The 27,063-nt window shown below is 39.9% G+C and overlaps 1 protein-coding gene across 5 annotated transcripts in view; it reads right to left on the bottom strand.

Moving 5' to 3' along the window:
• szt2 (SZT2 subunit of KICSTOR complex) overlaps window positions 1-27,063 on the bottom strand; it is a 114,468-nt gene that overhangs the window by 44,230 nt on the left and 43,175 nt on the right. For all 5 annotated transcript variants that reach the window (XM_034880542.1, XM_034880545.1, XM_034880546.1 and 2 more), the window contains 11 exons: window positions 24,728-24,866; window positions 23,983-24,133; window positions 23,441-23,561; window positions 22,668-22,820; window positions 20,930-21,032; window positions 18,736-18,850; window positions 16,450-16,537; window positions 12,823-12,941; window positions 12,301-12,465; window positions 11,084-11,168; window positions 1,899-2,072 (listed from right to left, as the gene is read on the bottom strand). In XM_034880542.1, the coding sequence (XP_034736433.1) occupies window positions 1,899-2,072; window positions 11,084-11,168; window positions 12,301-12,465; window positions 12,823-12,941; window positions 16,450-16,537; window positions 18,736-18,850; window positions 20,930-21,032; window positions 22,668-22,820; window positions 23,441-23,561; window positions 23,983-24,133; window positions 24,728-24,866 (1,413 nt within the window). The remainder of the gene's footprint in view (window positions 1-1,898; window positions 2,073-11,083; window positions 11,169-12,300; window positions 12,466-12,822; window positions 12,942-16,449; window positions 16,538-18,735; window positions 18,851-20,929; window positions 21,033-22,667; window positions 22,821-23,440; window positions 23,562-23,982; window positions 24,134-24,727; window positions 24,867-27,063) is intronic.

Here is a 27,063-nt window from a genome sequence, read left to right as displayed (position 1 = left end):
GCAGCCCTAATACATACATATAAGGTTAGGGTTAGCAGGAATCAACATTCAATTTAAACAAGGAAGCAGCAGCGTTTTTGGGAAATGTGGTCTTAATTTTACATTAGGTCAGCAATACTGCCTTGAAGTTATTAATCATCTCTACCATGATGTCATTTCTGTCCGAGGGATCACAATTATTCTGACTGTGATGTATTAATACTTAAAACACAAGCCAAAGATTATCCACATCTCACCCCGTGTCAGGCATTGACACAGACCTCGCATGCTTCATTCGTACAGTCGAATACAAATATGATACTGGTCATCTATAGAGAGGTAGTGAAAAACAATACTCATGTTCCCAATGTGGAAATAACTGAGAAACTAGACATTCTGTCCTCTGCTGCTTCCTTGTTATGCTTTCATGAAATTTCCATATCATGCAAACTTATAAAAGTTTGAAAAACCTTTCATTAACATTAAGCAGTATAAAATAAAAAATATGGGACATGCATTATGATCGTCACTGAACAGTAAAGTTTAAACTAATTAGACCCAACATTTTTAGCAATATTACAGATAGCAATATTTGAAATGCCCCAATCCAAACAACTGGGGTCTTATTTATCACTTATCTCCTGTTGCAACACCGACAACACAGTATGGCTAACACTTTAATAAGACAATTATATAAATGAGCCCTCAGAACCATGAGTTAATGTTGATTTATGGTCCTTTGATGCAGTGTCACATTGACAAATCTAGCCTCCAGGAACAACAATCTCTTCATATTACACAGTAGTATTCATTTACCATGAAGATTTACTCGTTCAATTTTAGGGGCTTTTAATATTTAGATTTATTTAGATTTAATAGGCGGACTGTTACCCATAACGCCGCTTGACATTTATGACTGTAATTAATCCATTTCCAAATTAGTGGAGTTTATACAATAAAATGGCTCCCAGGAGTTTGGGCCTACTTACTGTAACCTTGTAAAAAAAAAATATCTAATTGTAATTCTGAAAGGGAAACTGCATTGATTTGACACGTAGTGTCTGAGAAAATAAGACCGCACGCGGTATAGACATGAGATCAGTATCTGGATATCTTATTTGGATCGATGCCTTTTTATTCAGGTGTAAATGTAGACAGCACTAAAGAATCAATCAGATCACCCAGAGCACACATGAAGGCAGCCTGAATCACAATGGGATCTAATCACAGCCAGGTATAAACAGCATGTGTACAGTCTGACCACGTTCTCAGAGCAATGGAAAACCAGAGTCAAATTCCTTGCACCGGTACACATACATGGCCAATAAAGCTGATTCTAATCATTTCCCTGCATTGGTTCAATATGTTTACTTTTCTGGTACCATACCTTACTATTAGGGAAGGTAATTGCATTCATGCGTGAAAATGGACCTTCATTTTTGCTTCATCTTGCTTTTTCTTACATTCAAGGGCATTACAAGACAAGACCCCTATTAATTCATGACCCTCATGTCATCAGTAAACTGTTCATGTTCACCAACTTGACCAGTGTATTTAGCTTTATACAGGGCCGTGAACGGATCAGGCCCAGGTTATACATCCAAGACATGGTCAAATCCTACACCCCAGCCCACCCTCTCCACTCTGCATCAGCCAACCTGCTGGCTGCAAGGGAATACACCTAAACACACCTCCCTGTAAGACCAGCCCGCCCATGGGCGCACAGATGGGCGCAGGTGCATTTCCTTTTGAAACGACGTGGGCCTTTGACGGGAAATTGACAACTGTGTAGGTCTTAAACTAGCAAAGACACTTGCGGGGGTTTTGCGCCTCACCGCACCGGGTGCAAGATGGGGCCCTTAATCTGGCCTAACATCTAGCATCAAGCATATCACAATCCAAATTAGGTTTACCGGTACCTGAGCTGATGTTGATGGAGTCCACTTTACCCACAGCGGTCAACTCATCAAAATGGTCTGGATGAAGGGGCGTGGAGCAGTTGTCAGGTCTCTGCAGTGCAGCACTGTCCGGAACGGGAACCTGAAGGGGACGACCATGGGCGTTCACAAATGAGAGGGCGATGCAGGCGATTCCTGAAAGAGCAAGGGGATATGGTCAAATGAAATCTAGTCTCCATTAGGTTCCAACTCCTACCTGCCGAGTATCAAATCATTTGCTTTTGTTCAAAATTTTCCAAGGAGCCTTGACAGTGAAGCAATTTTCATGTCAGCCTCTGGGTTATTAGTCAAATAACCATTTGTATTATTTTAAAAAATTATGCATGGTTTGAACTGAGTTCAAACCAAGAGAGTTCTCACAAGAGTGTGAGAGTTCTCACAAGAGAAGCATTTGAATTTGCTCAGCGAGTCACTCTGGCATCGAGTTAAGCTGCTAATTAACTATGCCCTTGTGTAGCCGAGCTGCATCAAAAACATCGGTGTATCTGATATAGGCGGGCCAGAAGCGGGCTAAATGGATGACAGTTTAATCTAACAGTTAGCTCCGCTGGTAGCTAAGCGTATGGGCCTCTGGATACATCACCCATGTACTGTTGAGATTGGTCGTAGTGTGCATTGAGTGCAGTGAGATTTTCAAACGCACGCTTCGTTCAGTTTCATTACTCTATGCCAGGCCCTTAATCTTTGGGATTTGGGTCTGGATTTCCAGGCTAATGTCTGTCACCTTATCATTTCGTTTTGTTACAGGAGAATAGGTTTAATATGAGCATAGTAGAAATAGGGAATCTTTATATCCATTTTTTATCGTTTGATGCTTCAGTTCCTTATCACAATTTAACTGTGCACATACTTTACCATAGGGTCTAGTTGCCCCATAACACTGGATGTGTTAGCTTTGACATGCTGCTGGGTGTTATTTAGGGATCGGCAAATTTTTGGCAGTTTGCAGTTCATCTGTATAAGTGTGTTTTTTGCCTGATAACCAATAAAGTTCTGTGTTTGTCCCTCTGCATTGGTTTCTCACCGCTGAGTCTGATTTGACGCCCCCCACCACAACACTATCTGACTCTCCGTTACTGGGGATTGTGTTGAGTTTCAAATTTATTAAATAATCACTTAAAGCGCCTGTATTATCACAGGCAGGAGACACAGAAATTGCAAAAAGGTATTTCTGATATGCATCTAACAAAAGACATGCCCAATTTTTCACCAAAATGATCACATATATCCATTCCATTAACAATGGAAGGGAAGCCGTCATGATACAAACGTTTTCCAAATGTAATTACTAGAACAGAAAGCCATACAGACCACTGAAAGTGTGGTCATAAAAGTAAACCGTATTGAATGTGCACGTTATTAAAATTGAAATACTTAAAAATTGCATCAACTTTGGCCCTGGAGGCAGGAACTGTTTACACCGGGTTAATTTTCCATGTTGTGTATTACCTTTAAAAAAAATTTGAAAAAAAAAAATTCGAAAATTTGAAGTTGTATAAATATACATAATTACACATATGCACCCATACATTTATAGTCACCACATCCTCAAGCATCCACTTATAAAGCATTGATATGGTCTACGTAAGGGCCTTAAAAAATACAACTATAGTATAGTACAACATGATGTACAGCACATACACAACCAACAGCAAACTCCAGAGACTTCAGCTAGTTGTAGAGAGGTGCCTGTTCACATCCTGGGCACTGCCAAAGGGCCTTTGAGCAAGGCACTGGACAACGTTACAGCTCGAAGTGCTGACTAGGTGGCAGCCCCTTTGCTCGGATATTTCTCCAGAGAAATGTATGTGCATATTGCCTGTGTGGGTGTAATGGCAGATAACAAAAAACTAGAATTTAGTAGCGGCTTAAATAAATGTCTGCCCAGGCTCATCATACGCAACTTTGAAGGAATTTAATAAAGATGTATTGAGTGAAATGGAAGTTATGACTATATTGACACAATTGACATAATTCAAGTTTCCAGTGGGAAATATGTTGTTTTTACTTAGAGACTAATTTTTTTTCTTTTACAGATGACAGACAGCTTTAGACACATGGTGCAACAACAATCAACTGTGATGGATTAGTGGAGGAACAGGATAGAACAACAAGCTGTAGCCATGACAGAAGACAATGCTTCAAATATTGACGTTACTGCAGAAAATCTACAAATTCACAAACACACAACCAGGCAGCACAGAAGATCTATCCATTCACCAGTTTCAAAGCTAACATGTTCCACCAACAAACCTACTAGAGACAAGTAAGTAAACACAAAAGGGGACTCTTGTACTTAAGAAGAGATGTTTACACTCTGTTGATATATTACATACTACAAACAGGACCTACACATGCACTGATGTAAAAATGTCAGAGTGAGGAATATTGGAACAATTGGAATATCTGCGGGTAGGGATGTTCCAGAGGGATATGGCTGCAACACTAAAGGCTCTGTCTCCAAAGGTCTCCACAGAGTCTGGTGTGTGGAGCAGGCCAGCGTCTGAGGACCGCGGGTTTTGAGGTGGGGTGTATGGATGGAGGAGGTTGGAGATGTACAGTAGGGCCAGGGCACTGAGGGATTTGTAGGTGAGAAGAAGGTTTTTTATATTTGATGAGGGACTTAATTGGGAGTCAGAGTAGGTTGGCTAAAGTTTGAATTGATGTGCTGGCACGTCCTGGTGTGGCTGAGGGCCCTGGCAGCTGAGTTGTGGACATACAGGAGCTTGTCTAGGGTTTTGCTAGGGGAGACAGACATTGCAGTAGTCCAAACGGGAGGTAATGTAAGCAATGTAAGAGTCAATGAGTGATGGCTGGAGTCTGAAAATGTTTTTAAGATGAAAAAAGGTGGATTTGGTGATAGATTTGATTAGAGTATGAAACAAGAGGGTGGAGTCTAGGATTACACCAAGGTTGTGGACCTCAAAGGATGGGCAGATGGCGCTACCGTCAACATCCAGGATGACATCTCCAACCTTCTGGAGCAGTGCCTTGGGGGGCACAACCAAGAGCTCTGTTTTATTGCTGTTCAGTTTGAGTAGGTTGGTCCCGACTGAAGGGGTTCATAGAGTTCATGGTTGGACATATGCTGATGGACTTGGGCGGCAACTGCTATTTCCAGGATTTTACTTAGGGATAGAAGGTTGGAGATTGGCCAATAGTTATTTGCGTCCTCCTGATCCAAAATTGGCTTCATAAGGATAGGGATGACTGAGGCAGGTTTAAAGTAGGTGGATACTACGCCAGATTTAAAGGAGCAGTTGATTACATCAACCATGATGGGACACAGGACAGGCAGACATGCTTTGACCAGGGCTGTAGGCATTGGATCCAAGGAGCAGGTGGACGCCTGTGCTTTTGTGACCAGCTTGATCAATACGTTGTCCACAGGCGTGAAAGAGGAGAGGCAGCGCTGAGGCCAATGAGCCGGGGAGGAAGCAATGTCCAGTGGCAGATTGGATTTGGAATGGGATGGGGCACACACCAGGAGTTGCTGATGGACAATCCACAAAAAGAAATCCAGGAATATAGTGCAACAGTCAGGTTCATCCGGCGTTTGGGCGGGTGTCAATGGGGCATATTATTTTTTTATTTTTATTTTTATTTAACCTTTATTTAACCAGGAAAATCCCATTGAGATTACTAATCTCTTTTTCAAGGGAGTCCTGGCCAAGACAGCGGCACAGATCACATAGCAGCCGGTTAATAGTGGGAAACAGCAATCTGGGGTGGTTTTGTTGGTTGCTGATGAGGGCGGTGTAATAATTTGTCCAGGCCCTGGAAAGAGCTTCTTTGTAGGAGCTCACATGTACATTAAAGGTTCACTGAGCAGTTTGGGGTTCGTTGCATTGCTCAAGGGCACATCAGCAGTGCTTAGCAGTTCCCAGGAGGGGAACTTGCAGCTCTCCAGCAGTCCGTACTTCAACTCGACACTTCCTGTTCCCAAGCCAAGACCCATGGATTAGGCTATCGCTGCGCCAACAGACAACTCTTTAACATTGGATGATACTCACTTAGTGTGGTTATTGGGGCTGCAGAATTAAACGCAATTTTCTCGAATTCACAATAGGGACTAGTGCAATACCCAAATTGCTAGGGGGTGCAATATTTGTTAAAGGCAAAATGTGTGTTAAACCATTCTGAATGAAGTATTGTGGTGTTGTATAGAAGTCCTTGCAAAATCCTTTTCTATAGACTAAAAATTTTAAAAAAATCTTTGTTTGGTACAGATCCTCGCAAAAACAACACTATAATTGTATATTTTCCAATGAATCATATCATAATTGGAATGACAGTCTAAATAGTGGCAATTAGATATTTTCCTCATGTCATGCAGCCCTAGTGGTTATCTCAGACTGCTGAAGCCTCAATATAAATTCATCTGACATTTGGAGTGCATTTTTGCATTGAATGAGGAGCAGTGCTACAAAGCAATCACTCACAGCAAACAATCACAGCCAGAGTAGGTCGAGGCTGTGGTTACAGCAGTATGTTCATGTAATTTCCAATGACATTTACTTAAAGAAGTAACCTCGCTGTTCTGTTATAAGCTGGACTTCCAATGACCAACTGCATAACATACAACACAATATAAGAAATAGACCTAAGCAACAACCCACATTAGCAACATTAGCTATGAGCATGGGCACGTCCTGTTAAACCCCTTGACCCGCCGGTTCAAGCTACCATAAAAAATGTCAGTTTGCAGTAGGGCTGCACAATTAATCGCAATGTTTTCGAAATTGCAATAGTGCAATATCCCAATCACAGGGGGGCGTAATGGTTGGTAAATGCAACATGTCAAATCATTCCAAATTAAAGCTCCATTGTGTAACTTTATGAGTTGATTCTTAGCAAAAAAAACTTTGTTCTTTCAGAAATATGTGCTCATTCATGGGTAATTGCTTCCACCGACTAATCAAAGTTTTCTCGTACGCATAGAATCTGCTATTCAGAATCAGTCACATATACGAGCGACTCGCTCCATCTTTAAAATACATTAGCCAAAGAGGGACATACCTCCATGTTTTGCTCTTTTACACTCAGTGGCAACGTGACAAATGCCAGGGAGGGGGAGAAGATTACTCAGCGACTGCCGGCAGATTTGAAAGCCGTTTGCAGCCGGAGCAGGAACATGTAACGGAGTTGCCAAGGAAATTAAAGAGAATTAAAATGACAATGCGACAGGCACAACAAGATAATATTGGAGTAGCCCTTCAAGGTGAAAAAAGCTTTTATGGAGCAAGGATTTTAAAAGGGATGCCAAAGCTGTCTGCTTTCTTTCAAATTCTGCCTATTTGTGTAAATTATAAGTTTTATAGTTGCTACTTGCTTGGCAAAGTAAAGCATGGTTGTACATAATGCCAGAACGACATAGAGTATAATTTTCCTCTTGTCAGTGACAAAAAGGGTTTGTCTACCTTGCACGTCATGGAGTACCACAAACCAGCTACAGCTAGAACAGCTGCGATGGGTAAACGATGGAGATTCTAAGAGCTAATTTCAGTTTCATTGACAAAGCTGATCAGAGAAATATATTAAAAACAAAAACCGCCATTGCTTCTCTCCTACGCTGTAAACATTGCCTTACACTATTAGTCTCATACAATAAACAGAATAATGATAGCACTGATACTTTAGATTAGATTAGATAATACTTTAATCATTCCACAGCGGGGAAATTCTCTTGTTACAGTCACATTTATTACGATTAGCTTGCATATGTTTTGGAAAATGATAGCTGATGATAAGAATGAAATGGTACCAAAATAACAAAACTATTATTACACTAGAAGGAACTCTCACGGACGCTTATATTGCGTTCTACCACCGTAGAAGATAAAAACAAGCTCAAAATGGGAGAGGGTAGAAGGTAATATTCATTTGGTTGTAATATACAATTTCACCACTAGATGGGAGAAATTCTTACAAAATGTAGTTTTAATTTAAGTTAATTGTGGTGCTGCATACCGGCCTTCAAATCCCATCCTACAGATTAAAGAAAAATATCTTCTTTTTAATCACATCAATTCTAATAATTTTCAATAAAAATAAGAATAATGATACAAAATTGAGTAGTCCCTCTAATATCGTGAATCATATCACAAACGCAGTATCAGTCAAAATAGCCACAATTAGGTATTTTCTTTATACCGTGCAGCCCTTGTTTGGAGGCTACATTGCTAATTAGCTAGTTTGCTACAAGACATTGAACTTAAAATGGTAAAACTTTCAGAAAAAAAATTAAACTGCAAAGGTCAACATGAGTCAGCTTAGATACTTAGTTTCTGTATGTGGTTGTGGTTCCATATCATTGGCATTTTATCTTACACACAAACACATGGTCGCTAAATAATAAATGTCTCTTGTCATTTTGCTGTCATGGTTTGCAAATACATTGGTCTTTAAAAAATTTGGTCCACTGGGATTCGGCAGACAGTGCAACTTCGAGTCATTAGCAAACACTTCATTAATTACTGTAACTGCAGAAACAGGTGAGTATGTAAGTTATTTCACACACTGGGCAGGGATCAGGTAACATCATAATACTTAAAGCACCTTGTTTTGCAGCTGCTAAAATTAATGAGATGGAGTCAGAGCTTCTCCACACAGCAATTAAAAAGTACTTAGACAGCAAGTTGAGAGAGTGCAGAAGCAAGGAACAAAGTCTCGCAAGCTGCGATGTTTAGGATTCGACCACCGCAGAGAGGTCATTTTCAAGAGGGACTAGCAGTGAGAATCCCCAGAGAACTCTTAGTATACTGCTGTTGGTAACAGAACTGTATTTAAAGTTGTTAGCTGAGCTGGTGGCTGTTACTTCCACACATGCTTGCAACACAATTACATGCAGTGAGCATCCACAATTGGTACCGGTCCAAGAAAACTGCAATCCTAATCTACTAAAATCTACAGGTTGCAAATTTAAACTCAAGAGTGCTCATGAGGTACATCGTTGACTGACAACGTATTCTTGCTAATAAAGCTCTTGTGCATAACGTGTGGATTTGTAAGCATTAACTCTCACCAAAATGCAACCTAGGGTCTTTTTGTGAATGTACCCAGGTCAAACTTTCATTTAAACACATAATTAGGATGGAAGCACCACTTTTTAGATTAACCATATTCTCGTTTTGGTTCAAATGGACATTGGAATGGGAACTACAACGATGGCATCAAAATCACTACTTTTAAAACACTAAGAAGGCTCAACACACATGAGACAAGTAGCACCAGGGGCTGTACGCAAGAGAAAATTGTTTGTGTACACAGAGATTACTAAAAACTTTTTAGTAAACTCTGTGTACACAAACAATTTTCTCTTGCGTTTTAGTAAAAAGACATGCTTTGAATGACGAGATAAAAACACTTTCACCCTTTTACTGTTACTATGTACTGTTCAATATGTTGCAGTTTCACAAACAAAAAAAGGCGCACTTCAATACAACTATAAGGTACTTTAAATTGAATAATTTTGTTCTCATACTTGCTTATTGTACGTTTTACTTAAAGTATCTTTTTTTATAGCTTTGGTTCCTTCAGTTTTCAAAGAAACTCAAAAGTAGTACAAAATTAGTGTAACGCATTACAATTCAGAGACCGTAATATTGTAATGTAACTAATTACTCTCAGATGACAGTAACTAGTAATCTATAATGTATTCCATTTTGAAAGAAACTTGCCCAACACTAATGCCTAAACACTGAAAGTAAACCAAAGTCTGACTGTATACTGTTTCTTTGTTTTTGCTAACTGGAACAAAGCTACTTGAGCCAGCCCACCCAGAACAATGTGTTCCGCAAATGAAAATGTAGCTCTGTGATTAAGAGCCAAATGTTGAGTTAAAATGGCAGTGAAAGGTAGCACATTACAAAAATATTAGTCATTATAAAAGAGGGTTTTAATTTTGTAAACTCATTATTTACATCCTTAATGAATTGCCCTTTGGAGAGAGCTGTTGAATGATGGCAGAATTATTTATTCCCTTTCCACAGCAACAGTTTCACACTGAACAGAGTAACCTTTCAGTCACACACCTGATTCCAGCAACAGCACTTTAACGGACTTCAAATGCCAAAAGATGACTGAGCATATGAGCACTGAGGAAGGTCTGGCCACACAGTCCACATAGCATTCCAGGTAGAAGCAAAACGTGCTCTGGTTTATTGGCATTTCTTTAAATTTCCTTTAAACCAATCCCAATAGCCTTGGGAAGGAATTTGTGTTGGTGGAACACGTGTACTTTTAAAAGTTGTTTTGGTCGTGCAAAAGAAAACTCAGATTGGACAGATAGTCAAGGACACTCAGGACACATGTTTTTAAAAAGTAACGTTACCTGAAAACAGTGTGTCATTTTGCTTTTTAGAAATATGTCAACAAGCATTACTAGCTACTTTTTATGTTGGTTTGGAGTTGTATGCACCGCCAATAACCTGGAAAACTGTTTTAAACAGGCACAGGGACCGCAGCGTTCGCTAATGTTAGCTTCTTGTCTAATATTGGATCTGATAAACAGGAATTTCATCAAATTCAGTGTCCACAATGCCATTTTACAATTAACTGTAGCTGTACGCTGTAAGATTGAGTGACAAGTAGACTTTGCAAGTGATGAAGTCCTGTCACTGTTCCGGTCTGTTGTCCTCTCTTCCCTATTTCTGATACCATGACGACGGACATTTTACCGTGGCAGGTCGCCATCACTTAGCAACATATAGGAAACACTGCCCACAGGCACACACTATCCACAATCATGCAAAAATAATAAAGTAATGTACCTGCTTACATAACTAATCGCCACTCTAATTCTTTTATCCATTCTCCAATTTGACTTTTGAATGGTTAAAAAAAAAAGTTTTGTTATTGATCTACTCTCTAGGGTATATGTAGGCGTATGTGCTGTAACGTATGTGTGTCTCTGTGTGTGTGTTGTCCAAAGCTGCTCTTAACTTCAGACTACACATTAGGTGCAAAGTAGAAAATCAAGACAACAAACAAAGAGCAAAGAGCATGTTCATGTGGTGCAATCCAAAGGACAACTATGCAAGGTTGTTATAAAACAATAGAAAAGTATTAATACATATGAGTTATATAAATAAGTAAGTAGTGCAGTAGCAGTTTGTGGGTCCCTGTGGCTGGCGGAACATGATTACCTTTGCCTCCTGTCCCCTGGCCTCCAGGTTTATTGTAGAGGTAGATATCCCCATCAGCCAAGTCACTGCTCAAATGAAAGTAGTGCTGCAGACAGAACAGCAGAGCAAATCAGCCTCTGGGAACTCAAACCACACAAGTCAGCATTTATTTCATACATCACAATGGGATTTGTCAAAAATGATTTTAGTCTCTGCCACCGTTTGCAGCCTCCCATAACTAAGATTTATTTATTCTTAATCCACTTCACTGTAAACAGAGCTGTTTGTCGTGCACTTGCATGTGTCAAACTGCAGCAATGCCTTATTTTTTTTTTACAATTCAACAAATCATCAAAAGATGATGGAGGACTTTGTTGTTATTCAACACACACACACACACACACACACACACACACACACACACGAAAGACACATGCTCCAAACAGTTGGGTGACTTGCTCAAGGGCACCTCAGCAGTATCCAGTAAGGTTTGGCATCGTTTTGATTTTAACAATTCAGAGTCCAATACCGATTCTTTCTTTCAATTCTGATTCTTTGAGGGGTGGAGTTGAAACGGATCACATGCTTATTCTACAGATAAGAGAACATTTTATTTGCTATTTTACTGGTTTTACCGGGCTTTAAAATAATGCCACACTGCTTACTGTTATTGTTTATTTATGGTGTCGTCATCATAACAGAAGTTATCTTTGGACACTTTCCAGATAGAGTAGGTCTAGACCAACAACTCTCTCCTAAGAGCAAGCATTTAGTGCAACAGCAGCGAGGGAAAAAAAAATCCTTTTAGTATTATTATTATTATTATTATTATTATTATTATTATTATTATTATTAGGCACAAACCTCGGACCATGGCTGCAACACAACAAGCGCCTGGAAGTACGCAGCGGTGGTCGCTACGGAAACAAGAACTTGCGTGTGTTAAATTTGGAACAGATGGTTGGAAATAAAAGCCAAAACTTTCCAAATGATTAAAAAAAAAAAAAAAAAAAGATTCTATTAAAAATATAATTTTTGAAATAATTCCAAGCAGTCCTTGATGCCCAACCTTAGCACCCAGAGGGTGAAGCTACAGTGTACAGTGGTCTGTGCAAAACTCCAACCGCCACCCTCTGGTTCCCAACATACTACAGACTGAGGTCCTTCCGCCCCAATAATAACATTAACATGCCAATCAGACAATTAAGTAAATACCATTACGTTGGTGAGGATTGTACCTTGAAGTGGTTTGCTGTGTTGCTGTCGGTGTACTTAGGTACATGCAGGAAGATGAGAAGGTTCTGCCTGAGGTAGTGAGCCACAGCGGGCAGCCAGGGAAGACAGTACTGGGGGAGGCTGAAGTTCATCACCTCAGTGGCTGGAGATCCTGATGGCTGGATGAACTGAGCAGACAACATTTTGTGAAAGCTTTTATCTGAAGCATTTTCAGAGTGCCCAAGTAGGAATAAAACCCATAATTCTGGAAGTGTACACAAGTCAATCTATTGTTTTTCAATAAACAACACAAACCTATAAACGAAAACATTGTCAAAATCAATTAAATGATCAAGTTACTATTCCATTATTTTCTTAAATAAGTAATTAGTTTATGTACCTCTCTTAAGCTACTGTCCATCCAGTATATGTATCAAGTACAATTATCTCCTAAACAGATCAAAATTATATACTACCAGTCTATTTTTTTATTGTGAGACAAACAACAAATAAAATAAGATTGTTGTAGTCAGTGAGCAAGTTACCTCCACATCAGCTGGTGTCAGCTTGCAGTTCCTGACCAGCATGACCGTGATTATGTCTAACGTTGTCTCATCCAGGCGCTTGCGCAGCACCTTGACAAGCTCGTCTGTGATCTCTGGACCTGAACAAAAAGTACATAAACATGTCTGTTTTTACGCTCATGCTGCAAATACACAAACGCTCCGGCTAGCGCATTACAAATGGGATTTTGCATTACAGTGTCTGCTGCGGCTCCCAACAAGCAATCGTGGCAATTCAACTCAAAGCGTAATTATCCACTAAGTGCGCCGCGGCTTGCGCTGCGGCGTGTCCCCCCCCCCCCCCAATATCGTATTTGTCTCATCCTCTTTCAACAACATGGATGACAGGAGATTCAACTTGGAGGTGGAAATGATATAACATCACAGATCCTTTTTAGGGACAGATGAAAAGTGTAGGCTTGGAGTTTAACTGCAGGAGTGCTTCGAGTGAGAGGTAGATACTAGTTTAATAAACACGGTACTGTAAAGTATTCATAGAGACAATATCATTTGCGAGTCAATAAGCTACGCTTCTGAGACACTCCCAGTTTGGTATGTTGAATAGCCGACGACGGAACAAAACCCCAGTGCAGCCGGAACACAGCACAGAAGCGCCCAGTGAGAAATGCGGGTTAGTAGGTTTCAAACACAGTGCTTTATGGATCTAACAGCTTCAAAAACAGCCTTCCCAACTGGCACAATCAGAATCACACAATGCAACAGTCATGGGCTGTAAAGGTTAGGGAAGCTCAGGAAAAAGCTAGTAAGCAGACCTTAGGTTAAGCTTTTTTTTTTTACTTTTGACTTTAATTTCAAGCTCATCTTTGTGATGCTTTTTTCCCCGCTTGTCCTAAGAATTCTGAAAATCCCGCCACTTAAGTGTATTTTGTAAGACAGATGCTGAAAACCGAATTGAGCAGCAAAGGTGTTATTTCATCAGGCAAAAGAGTGTCTCAGTCAAGATGAATGCATACACAGTCTGGTCAATTTTAAGTCTAAAAAGATTCTGAATAACTCTTTATATCTTTATATATTTTGTGTTAGAAAGTGTTTCATTAATGCTTTAGAGGATTACAATATGAATTGCTGTGTATTCAATGTCAATATTTTCTTATGGTGTACAAAAACACACCCATTCACACTTCAAGGAGCATGTCTATATAGCTATTGAGTGAAGTTGATGTTCAAAGTAGGAAGCAGACAAGGACTTGCTTCTGAGAAACTGCTGATGTAATTCCAGCCTGTTGAAAACAAGGAAAAATTCCCAGTACAACAGTGCCATCAAGGCATCAACAGGAGGAACAGCAAATCTGTCCATATGGCAGCAAAGCACAGCAACATAAGGTGATACACTATATAACATGACACATTCAACAGTCCATCATATAAAACTACACACTTAGACTACATTTACACGTGGCCGGCTATTTTCATAAACTGACATTTCAACCTCTCCAGTTTCAAAAATGACATTGTGCACAGCTGTCAGTTTTCAGAAAAGTGGGATCTGCCCAGAGTGACTCTGGGCAGATCCAATACTTTCAAACTTCAAAAGAGTACCCACCTTCAAGGAAGTTAACAGAGTCTCTGTACAAATGAAATGTAAGAGAGCCTGGTAGGACCAAGCTAAAGACTTCGTGGGAGAGATGTCACTTTTTGTCTTTAACTACTGTTGTGTCTTGAACCTGAGAACAAAAATTTTGACTGCCCCAGAAAGTTACGGATAATGAATGAATGAATAAATTATTGTTCATTCCTCCGTTTTTTTTTTAATTATCTTCATCAACTTCCGTTTCCTTATGCAAACCTTGAGTTTGACATCTTGGGGTCGGTAGAGCTGCAGGATTTTATGTTTATGTATGATTCAACCAAGGGAAGGACAGTAGATGAAGTAGAGGATAACAGTCATTTTTGTAACAAGAGCAATAAAAGTGCTTAATTTGCAATGAACTATGACTGCTAAGCAGCACTTTATCATGGCTTTCATTAGAAAAGTTTTATACTCTTTATCTGGTTGTTATCACACATCTCCCATGTCCTTTTGTATGTTGTGTTTGTGGTTTTGCCTGCTACTGCAAATCAAATTTCCCCTCAAGAAATAGTTAAGGTGGGAACTGAACATAGGGCCGAGGACGGACCCTTGTGGGACACCACAGGAGAGATTGGCCGGAGTAAAGGAGATGAGTTTATGCTTACTAACAATGATCTGTTGGCGAGATAGGAGAATAACCAATCCAGTGCTGTACCTTTAATTCCCACCTCATGTTTGAGATTGTTGATGAGGATGACATAATTTACTGAGTAGAAGGCAGCACTGAGGTCAATGAGGAGATCAATGGCATAGTTTTTGAGTCAACAGTCACAAGCAATGCAATAAATGTTAAATGTTGTAAATTAAATTTAGCTAATGATTATAAGTACACTAGTAATTTATTACAAAAAAATATATATTTACACTATACCCATGTATAAATAACAGGTAGAGTTGTTATATCAGATAATATTAGCTATAGCAGATATATAAGTATTAGCATTTATACTGTACATCAGTTGGAACCTAACCAATGGGCTTGAGAGCCACAAACAGGGTGGTGAAGTCAGAGAGTATAGAAAGACAAACTAACACATTGCTGTTTTTTAAGCATCATCTTTTAAACTCTCAAATATTTATATTGACAATGCCATGTTATTTTACACTTATTTCAGTAAGTCAAAAGACAAGCAAACATAACTGCCACGCTTATGACAAATGGGGTACTTGTGTCTAATCTGAATCTAATTTGGTGCTCAAACACACCTACTTTACCGGCTTTTTTCCTAAAAAATATGTCAAGAGAAGTTGGTGACATATGCCTGCTTTGTCAGTGGACCAAGCCACACTCATTGAGAACACATGTGCAGCAGAGGATGTTTGTAAAACTCTAACTCAGTTTGTTTCCACCGCCCCCTCGACATCATGGTGCCAGCGCAGTTGAGCAGCATCAGTCCCCAGCTTGTTCCACTGAGGAGCCCTGAGTGCTGCTTCAGGCCTTCATTTGTGTTGACTGCCATCCACTTCTAAAATGCCTCATCCCACAAGCAACGTGATTAGCCAAAAGGCATTTAGGAAGTTTGTTAGGAACTGCTTTGCCATTCATGCATGATCTGCCTCGCTCTTCTTTCTCCCTCTTCTACAGCCTTGGAGAGTATTGTTTGTTCACAAATTATCCACAGATAAAGGGTGACCGTGTAAATACCACTGTGAAATGTCAATTTGTGAATTAATCATATGCAGAGCTATGGTAAATATATAAGTATTTCATCTTCATCAAGCAGAATTTTTCTAAGCTACAGCCAAACCCCAATTGGAGCCTTCGCAGAAGCATAAAACAGCCTTTAGGGTCCAGGGCAGAAATGTGAACAGACAACTCAGTAATCATGTTTTGTTGTGTTCAAATTAAGAAAGATTATTTTCCTTGGGTTTTAGCTTGGATTTTTTTATTACGCCACCCCAGATATGCGGGTGAATGTTGACGTATGGAATTTTATTACAACTCCACCATCTTAAAATGGATTACTATTTCTAATATTAAAAATGTAAATCAGTCCTTGATATTTCCCAGCTCTTACCTGCGTTTCCCACTCCATGCACCAGCAGCAGGATGTGTTTGTCCACTTGTCCAACTGGCCGAGAGCTGTCCACAGAAGACCTGGAGCTCTGAAGAAAGAGACACCGATGATGTCAACAATCTGGCACCAGCACTCTGACTACACCTCTAATCTAGATTGAGAAAGATTACACGGACTGACCTTTGACCAACCTCTTTAATTTAGTATGTTTGAGTGTTTTATCTATGTGTGAAGCATTTGTGCAGGGACTTGGCATCCTTATGTAATCCACACACGTGAGCCAATGGGTACCAAAAATCCTGTTGTCATTCACTAATCAATCATTCTGATTAATTGGAGAAGAAAAGAGGAGAGCAGGTAAACATTGTAACCGTCAGTTTCCATTATTATAGACGTCTAAAAATCAGTGTTTTCCTCTATGCTACAGATATGTGTCATGCATCTAAAACTGATTATGGAACCATGATACATGATAAACTAGGTCTGACTGCAGGGAGCCAGGTTCCATTTAGCGCAAAACTATTTAAGGAGATGGATCCTCCTAAGCGGAATAGATAAGAACATAAGAAGCCGGGTCCAGTCTAGTTTAATGATCGCCAGACAGAATATTTTAAAAGGGTGGAAGAATGAAGGGGTGCCTTCAATTAGGGCTGGGCAATATACAGTATGTAATTGACATTGACATATGAGGCTAGATATCGTCTTAAATTTTGGATATCACAATATGGTGATGTATTACACAAAAACCTCATTGTGTTGATATTTTGTGAAAGCACCAATACCCGACCCTTCAATATCGCCGCATTATCCACATCAATATATTTGGTCAAAAATATTGTGATATTTGATTTTCTCCATATTGTCCAGCTCTACATTTAATCCAAGAGATAGATAGATAGATAGATAGATAGATAGATAGATAGATAGATAGATAGATAGATAGATAGATAGATAGATAGATAGATAGATAAGACGTTTGACAAAATGCCATATAAACGGTTTGAATGATCACGGACTTAACCATAAGTTTTTGGGACTTAACCATTCTCATAAAGACAGTAAAACTTTTTCCAAATAACACACCTTGGGTCACCCCTGAACTGATAGAACTGCTTAATCAAAAAAGAAGCTATTCAAATCAAGGGTTAGTAAAGAGAAAACGAAAGCTGTACAGAATCAAATTAAGAAGAAAATAACAGAGTGCAAAGCTGCTTATTTAAGACAAAATGCAGTCATTTTTAAATATGACACAAAGTAAGCCTTGCAGGGACTACAAATGATCAGTGGTTATACACCTAAGATGCACTCAATGAATGCATTTTATGTGGAATAGCTACACTAGGAAATGGGGAAAGTGGGCTCTAAGAAGTCAGGTGCTGCGGAGATGTGTAAACTATGTGTACTATGTGTGTATACTATGGTGTTACCACGTACACATATTGTGTTTATTTGGTTTACAGTTTGTTGTTTATGTTGTTATTATTTGTATTGTAGTGTCTTGATTATTATTATTATGGTTATTGTTTTATCTTGTCTTAATTTCTGTCTGGGGAAGTGTGTGGCAATGACTATTGAGGGGGTTCAGGAAGGGAGGGGATTTGTTCATGTTGTGGATGGACTTGTTTGGTATTTTCTTAAAAATCTATAAAAACTGTCAATCACAAAAGATCTAAATCTGGTCATGGAAACACTGGCGTGTGCATCTCTCTAGCTATGTCAGTTATTCATGTTAGTTTGGCAGCGATCTATGTACAGTCTTTAATATTTATTCATCTACGCTCCCTTAGTTTTTTTTCTTTCAAGTCAAATCAGTTTCAATCAAGCCAGACCTTCCTCCACAACGCTGCGGAGCAAGGGCTGGCTAGTCCACACAGCATTCCGGAAAGAACTTGTTTTGGTGGAACATCTGTATGTTCAAAAGTTGTTTTAGTTGTGCAACAAGAAACTCAGATTGGTAAAATAGTCCAGCTAGCTGTCTGGATTTAAGCTGCAGAGATCTGAGGAGCAGTTATCCATAGTCCTCATGAATCCACCAGAGGTTAGAACGCCAACACAAAGCATGAGGGAGGTTAAGTAAATCCGGCCGAAACGAGGGACATCCAGTGGAATTTCCAACGGCACCGGAGCAATCCCGAAAGTGAAATGTCGTGGATATAGACTACTCTCGTAGGGGACAAATCCAAGTCAAGTCCTCAAGTTACAAATTTACTAGTCCAAGGAAGTGTTTAGCTCTGATAAGAACCATCACATGAATATGAGTGTTTTAGTTTTAATTTGGTTACTTACCATAGATTCCTCTGGAAACAAGGGCTCTTGACTCCTAGCAAGCCCAATGGAGCGAGTCATGTGGAGGTTCCCATCCACGTCCGAGTATTTCCCTGTTAGCGATGTTTCACAAAGTCTGAAAAGACAAACCCAAGCAACAGGTAAGGAAGTTGATGTCTTCGTAATTTAGCAGGTAATCATTCAGGGACTTACAATAGTTTTGGAACAATTCCATCTTCTTCCATTGATATAAAATGTCACCCACTGGGTCTCCTGTCCTTGCTTATCTTTTTTTGGTCCTTCCCCGGGGTCTTCTACCTTTTCTATCTGAAAGCTGCTCTCACTAATGGCACAATGTTTCCAGGAAAGTCACGCCAAAGAAGGAAATAACAGCACTTAGCCAGTAGATGATTTTTAAAAACTGAATAACCCAAGACTGATGAGATCTTACAAGCCAAAAGCAACATGGCAGCTAAAGACATTGTGTCAAGTTTGCTCAAGAAAAAATTGTCAAATTGTGACAAAAAACAGGTTCTTACAGGTTTTCACTGCTGAACTAAGTGCCCCATAATACACCACAAGAGGGTTACATAAAGAAGAAGGGTTTATTGTGAAAAGCATGGCTTAAATGGGTTTACTAACCAGGACTAAAAAACTTCTCCCCTTTTCCTGTCTTGACTGTTTCACTCCCTTTCACATGTCAGGTAGAGTTTTAAAGAGCTATGATATAGTGCAGCTGTCTGGGTCTTGGTAACCAAGGAGAAAGGAGGGGGGATGTCAATGTATAAAGTGAAGACTGTGGCGTTTGTTCTACAGTTAATCTTTGTACCCATTGCAGTGTATTGGCTCCTTGCGCCAGTAAATTTTGTTAAAGTGACTCCAGTGACTCTTTGTTGTCTTTGGGCAATATTTTGTATAACAAAATGTAACAGATATGTTTCTATTAAAAAAACAGCGTGGTGTCTCTCTCTGAGCGCATATTTAAGGCTGTTTCTGAAGTCTGTACATGAAGCATCGCATAGATGTTTGTAGAGGTGAAGCTGCTCCTCCCAGGCGACCGTGTTGAAGTGAAAACGCAGTGCACACACTTACAAAAATTCAGAGGTGCACAACCACGGCAGCTGTGGGACGTTATTTCATGGGGCGTGCTTCATGCTGAGATCCCCGTGGTGACCATAAAACTAGCTTGAAACGACTGAGCTTAACCTCCATTATGAAAGAGAAAATCCTGAAAGCAACTGCAATTTATTGAAGTGACCTAACTGGTAATGTTTCTTAATTAACAGCACCATCAAACATAATATATACATAAAGTGGTCGACAAAACCATATGATAGTTGTGTGTCTTCATAGCAGCATGGTATTATATAAGGGATAACGCTGTTTCCCTGGTAACACGTGAGGACTTGACTTATACCTGGAATATTCCCATCCCATACAGCTCTTATGGAGTGCAAACATTGTTTACTGCTCCAGTTAATAGGATGCACCTTAGCAACATGTGTTAGTGTCAGAGACCCGCAGGAGGGCCCGGGGTAGCACCGGCCCACCCTGAAATATGACTGGCCCACACTGGTGCTTATTTATAACTGTAAAAAGACAGTTTCACCAGAACTACTTAGTAGGTAGGAGGTAGTCCTATTAAAGTACACCCTGCAATCAATCAGAATCAAGTATTCACCCAGATCACGGTATAACCAGAAACAGTTCTTTGGTATAACTTTACTCTCCCTTCTGCTCACTCCCATAATATATCTTGTTGAGCCCAGTCTTGTTGAAGTTGTGTAATGGGTTGTGAACCGTGTAAGCAGGGACTGTTCCCTTCAACCTCAAAGTTAAAAATCTGATATGGAAGCTCTGCCATCTGGCTCAGGGCATCCAGAAATAAGGTGTACTCGCAAAGTCGTGTTTGACAGCAGATCAATTTCAGGCAGGATGGATTTCCTTTTAACAATATTGCTGCCTTGAGAACATCTAAAAAAATGTTCCCCAAAACTCAGAGTCTCCATTTGAGGGTAAAGTCTGTGGTTAACCTGTGCTGCAAAAGCCCTCCCAAAGCCCCTGCATGTAAAAGGGTTAATGAGATATTGTGTTTTAGTGAATTTGGGGTTGAAAATGCTGAAAACCTTATTGAATTAAAGTGTAGACCCTAGCAGGGAAAGATCGAATCCAATGATGAAGGGAAGAAGATTGAATATTAATGAGAAAGTCTAACCTGAGGTAGAAGACTGATTTGGTTGTACGTTCCTGGTAGACAAACATGTTCTTCCTGTTGACCACACAGAAAGAGTTGAGCACAGAACGCAGCGCCTGGATCGCTGCCATAGGGAGACACAAACATTTGGACAAATTTAGCATTTTTGCAACAAATCTTTTATTTCAAGAAGAGGACCATCACTATATTAGTCTATATCCACAACGTTCCACTTCCAGAATTGTTCAGGTGCTGCCGCAAATTTCGCCGGAGGTCCCTCATTTTCTGCCGGATGTCCGTCACTTTGCTCTTTCTTTGTGTTGGCGTTCTAAACTCCGGTGGATTTTGCGAGGACTATGGTTAACTGCTCTTCAGATCTCTGCAGGATAAATCCAGACAGCTAGCTAGACTATCTGTCCAATCAGAGTTTTGTGTTGCACAACTAAAACAACTTCTGAACTTACACATGTTCCACCAACACAAGTTCCTTCCCGAGTCTATTTTGCAGAGGCACCGTTGCCTAGCGCCAGCCAAGACGATTGTGGTTGGTTTAAAGAAATGCAAATAAACCAAAGCACGTTCGTCTCCTATCTTGGAATGCTGTGTAGACTAGCCGGACCTTCCTTTGCAGTGCTGTGGTGGAAGGTCTGGCAATGGGAGACTATCACTACATTAAAACAAAAAAATAAATTGAGTCATGGTTAATTAATGTGAATGTTAGAATAAGGGCTTTGCAGCTAAAAGCTCCTTGGAAATAACTCATGGCACATAATTCCTGTTAAAAGCTGTGTAAGCTAGACCTAATTCCACACTAAGCTGCACAGTGGAACTACACTCCTACCTGCAGTTTACTAACCAGCCCCACTGCACCAGCAGTGCCTTGCACAAAGGCATGTCAGTCGTGGCTAGTGGTCATTCACCTACCTGCTCTAATCTTTCTTGTTGGGCAAGGGATCAACCACAAGCTCCCCTGTCCAACTAAAGGCCCCCTCCCTTCAGTTTCACTATATACAGGTTACACATTTTTTCCCAGGTCATGCAGTTCCCTAATAAATTCCCACAAAGCATATGTTACTGTAATGTCTTTGAGCACTGTGGAAAGGACATGCCATTTGGTACCAATTACCGTGGGAAACAAAGGCAGTGGTCAATTGAATTTTTTTTAGAAATTGCTATACTTTTTTTCCACTTAACCTTGAGAGTCTCTGAGTTGCTGCATATCAGGACAGCTGAACATGCAAATGTGTAAAAAATGCTAACATTTTAAATAGGTGAATAAAGTTTGGGGAATAAATAAATATTTACTCAGACTTAAATAATCTCTGTCAGTTAGATTTGTTTCCCCTATTTTATTGGTTAGGTGAGATCCCCTCCAACTTAAAGCTTTAGTACGTAACTTTTTGATATTGGTGAATGTCCATTACATTCAAGCCATTGCTAAATGAGTTTATACAAAGCTAATTAAGACTGTCAGCTCCAAACAACTCTGTATTTCTCAGTATGGATATGTTCAGAAGATTGTGATGTCCGGTGACTTTCCCACACAGAAACTCGAGTGAAGATAATTACCTTTTCTGAAGAGTCCATCACATTTTTTTAATCCTACGTGTCCTCCATCTGTGTGTGTGTGTACTCTAACTAATACATAGGACTCGGGTTTTCCAATTACTTACACAGATTTGATAAGTCATTATGGGTGTCAACTATATATAGGAACTTGTTTTTTATCCAAAACCAAGCGTTTAGATCTGCCACTCACCCCTGGTTACCCCGTTGCTGGGTCCCATCTTAAGGCGTGGGTGAATGTGGATGATTGTGTTCCACACCACTTCACAGGCAAAATGTCCAGGGATGAACTGCATGGTTGCTGCCAGGTAGTCTCGGGCCGGGTAGCTCTCCTCTGTGTTGTAATCTGTGTCAGAGTGAAATATTAAAAAAACAACATAAGGGTCAGGTGTAAATATCAGACCAAAAGAATACTTTAACCCTCCTGTTGTCCTCGGGTCAAATTTGACCCATTTTAAAAAAAATTCTATTTGAGAAATTTGGGTTTCTTTCTATCAAATTGTCAAAGAAAATAACGTGGGTGGTTCCATACAACTATAACTCTTCAAAAAAACAAATTATCAGATCCCTACTTTCCTTGAATTCGGGAGTTTTATTGAATTCTATGTTATATAAAAAGAGAGCGTTGAAAAAGTGACGAAAATGTCGGGAAAAGCTTCAAAAACATTGGAAAAAGTGACCAAACACTTGGAGCATAGTGATAACACTGTCAAGAAAAGTGAGAGTGTGTGTCAAAAAAACAAAATTTTGAAAAGTCAAAATTTTAAACTTTGACCCAGAAAAACAAAAAGTTGCATGTGTGACGGTAAGACAACACATGCAACACAACACAACAAAGGGTTTACACGTCTGTTCATCCAAATTAGTAAAAGCATCGTTTCATACACACAACATTGTGTTGGGGTGCACACAGAAATCTCGAAACCTGAGGAAAATTCAAGCAAACTATCTGTTCTGCTAACTTACCGTCAGAGGTGTTGAGCCTCTGCCTGTAGAGAGACTCGTTCTTCCAGATGTCTTCCTCACTCTCAGCCACCAGCAGAGAGTTACACACATGGCTGTCGTGTAGGTCCTGCAGTAGCATACGCTAAACACACAACACAACCAGTAAAATCCCTGACTCATCATAAAAGGAGAGGGAGGTGGGGACATTAGTTAGATGTGAAGAGGACGAGATCTGGACGATTATTCAGTTTTTCCATCAGGTCCAAGGCTGGTTGTCTTTATCTTACAGCTCAAGGTCTGACTCAGTGACGTGGGTGAGGAACAGACAGGTTTGGGACAGAAAGAAACGCCGGGACAGAGCATTGCTGGTCTGTGTTGGCAGGAAAAGGCTCACTCACCTGAGAGTGTCTGACACACTGAAAATGGCAGTTCTGCTGTAGTGATGTACTGTATGTGTTTTAGTTTTGTTTATTTATCACTATGCTTCTTTCCATATGGTCACAAAATGACAACGTAACTTCTGTTTTAGTAAGGATTTAGTAAAACATCCGTGAGGTAGCTACCTGATTGACTGTTCTGCACATTTCACCAATCTTCCTGACCACCATTTGATGCAGGTGTAATTGGCAGGTGTAAATGTATTCAGGCAGCTCCTTCTCTTCTTCCTTCTTTTCCAACACCTCAGCACGGACCTCTTTGCCTTCTGTGAAGCACCTGCAAAAATAGGATGAATCCTCAGTAGGGCTGGGTGACCAATTCAATCCTTTTAGACAGCAACCAAACTGCCTCCTTAGTACTGAGTATCAAAATAATGCCTTTTCATTCAATACCTAAGGAGTTCATATCAAAGTCATTGTATTGGTATTGAAAAAATTTTAACAATACCCGGCCCTTATCCTCAGACATGAATGGCATCCAATGATCAGCCGCGATCAAGCGTATAGAAGCCACCAAAGGAATTGTGCTCACCGTTTGACTGGAACTTAATAACTCTCACAGCAAGGAAAGGATATTTTCCTTTGAGAGCAAATTACACTCACAAAATGTTTAAACTGACGTGAATGATGAGTTATCACCCTGTAACACAGTAACTAAATACAAGATGACTTTGAAGTAACTGTTTTTGTTTTACTGCTAAGATTAAAAGAACAAGCTAAAACTTGCCATTCTGAGAATTCTGGACCAGGTAGAAATCTCTAAGCTGCTTGATAAATATAGGCCACAGACTGCATTCTGATTGTTAAATGTTAAAGACATATAGCAGATATCAACAGCGGTGCTTAGAGCAGTGTAGTAGGGTTGTCTCACCTGGAATGGGAGTAGACCTTCACTCTGTCCTGGTGAATCTGGACAATGAGCCAGAAGTCAGGCATCAGGGGTGACTGGCCCTCCTGATCATCCAGGGTGGGGCTCTCACACTCAGAGTCACTGCTTCCGCCATCATAACCTTCAAACACACAAAGAAAAACTTAATCTACATTATCTTCATCATTTAAGTCATGCCAAGTCTGTGAATGTTGGTAACCGCAGCTTATCATCTCTGCAGCATGATTTATCAATGTCAATAAAGTCTTTGAAACACTTTGTAATTGTTTGAGTATCACGCAGTACAGTCAGTGGTGTTCCACAAGGTTTACTATTAGGGCTGCACTCTTGTGTTAATAATAGATACTAATAATATTTAACTAGAAAAACAATTATGATTGATACATTTTTGTATTTTACAGTCTGAGCTTTGGACCCATTCTAATTGAAGTCCCTTTACCAGGCTCCATTTCTGGTGGTCATAAATGTACACAACGTATCATAGATGTAATTATAGCATTTACAAACAGCTTTGACATTAACATCACTGAATAAAATGAATAATGCGTCTCGAGCTTTATCTCTAGCAGATCTAGTCCTGAGTTATAAAAACAAAACTTGGACAAGAAAGCAAATTTTGCAATTGGAATAAAGTTCCACTGAAAAATGAACTTTTAATATGATTTCAGTATTTGTTTGATTCTTATGTGTTTCTTAATTACTAGCTTCTGATTTTTCTGGATCCGATGTCTCCTCCGAAGCCTCGAGCATAATTGCACGCTCAGCGTACAATTCATGGCGTTTTTGTTTTTTGAAGTAAATGTGAGGATGAACGTTATATGAAGTTTTTATAAAAGTTCAAATATAAGCATGTGTCATTGTTCCCTGTTAATATTATTTTGGGGTCATTTTAGACCTTCATTATACAGGGCAGCTGAAGATGTAAAGGGGGAGAGAGAGAGAGAGAAAGGGGAAATGACCGCAGGTCAGAGTTGAACTTGCAGCCGCTGCAACAAGGACAGAGCCAGAGTTTAAGCTTCATGTATTGTCATTCTACCTATGCAAAAATAAGAAATTGTGAAAAATTGTATGGTAGAGTACACAAGATCCAGGGTACAAGCGGCTGAAATGGGTATCCTCAGGAGGGGGGCTGGCGTCTCCCTTAAAGACAGGGTGAGAAGCTCAGTCATCCGTGGGTAACTCGGAGTAGAGCCACTGCTCATCTGCGTGTTAAGGAGCCAGATAAGTAGGGTTTGGGCATCTGGTAAGGATGCCTCCTGGGCGCCTCCCTAGGGAGGTGTTCCAGGCAGGTCCAGCTGGGAGGAGGCCTCGGAGAAGATCCAGGACTAGGTGGAGGGATTATATCTCCACCCTGCCCTGAGCACACCTCGGGATCCCCCAGAGTCAGAGCTGGCATCAATGTCATCAATTATAAAGTGTAGAGGTGCTCCAAAGACTGGAATGAATGATTATAAATGTATGAATATGAACTGGAGACTGATTTGGGTTTTATTTACTCTCCAGAAAATGTTCCCATACACATTGTCCTGGCTGCTGCCAGTGTCCATAACATCTTTCCCAGTTCATTGTCTATAGAGCAGCTGCACACTTTACACTTAACGAAATCAAAATATTTGGTTTTAGCACTCTAGTTTTAGGACTTGATTCAGTTGTTTATGTTTACTAATATATGTTTGGACTGTATTAGATGGTAGGAATACCATGTATGAATATGACAATAGGCCTCGTTCCCCTTTAACATACTTGCTGTGTTAATGTCAATCAGTGTTAGAAATCACAACAATCTATAATATTTCGGAGGAATTCACTTCTTTCAAATGTACAGAAAGTGTAATGATGTAAACTGTCCACAAGATGGAGCTATTAATCTGGGTGAACTGTACTGGATTGTGGACCAGTCAGACTACCACCAGCTGGATGATGCTCAGTTCCAGCCACAACAACTTTTCTAATTCAGTCAAATGTATTATTAGAAACACAGACTATTTAGATTTTCAATCAGACCAACTGAAATAATAAAGACGTCTCTTCACATCTAGAAGAAATAGACAATACATTCTTCAAGCGTGACTCCATGGCAGCAGTGTGGTGACATGCTCTTACACTTGGAAACTCATTTTGGTCTAAAGTGTTTTGAATTTGGAAGCCACCCTGTGTGCAGCTTTTATATTGTATGTCTGTATTTTTGTTCAAGTGTAAAAGTAACAAGCTGGTGATAAATTAACTACAGTAGGAGTCTTTAAGTAGTCCCCAACTTCATACATTCCATAACATTTCATTATTATTCATAATTATTAAACTGGGCCGGATGGATGAAA

This window comes from Etheostoma cragini, chromosome 9 (genome assembly GCF_013103735.1).
Source record: "Etheostoma cragini isolate CJK2018 chromosome 9, CSU_Ecrag_1.0, whole genome shotgun sequence".
Lineage (NCBI taxonomy): Eukaryota > Metazoa > Chordata > Actinopteri > Perciformes > Percidae > Etheostoma > Etheostoma cragini.
This window is presented reverse-complemented; position numbering and strand designations above follow the sequence as displayed.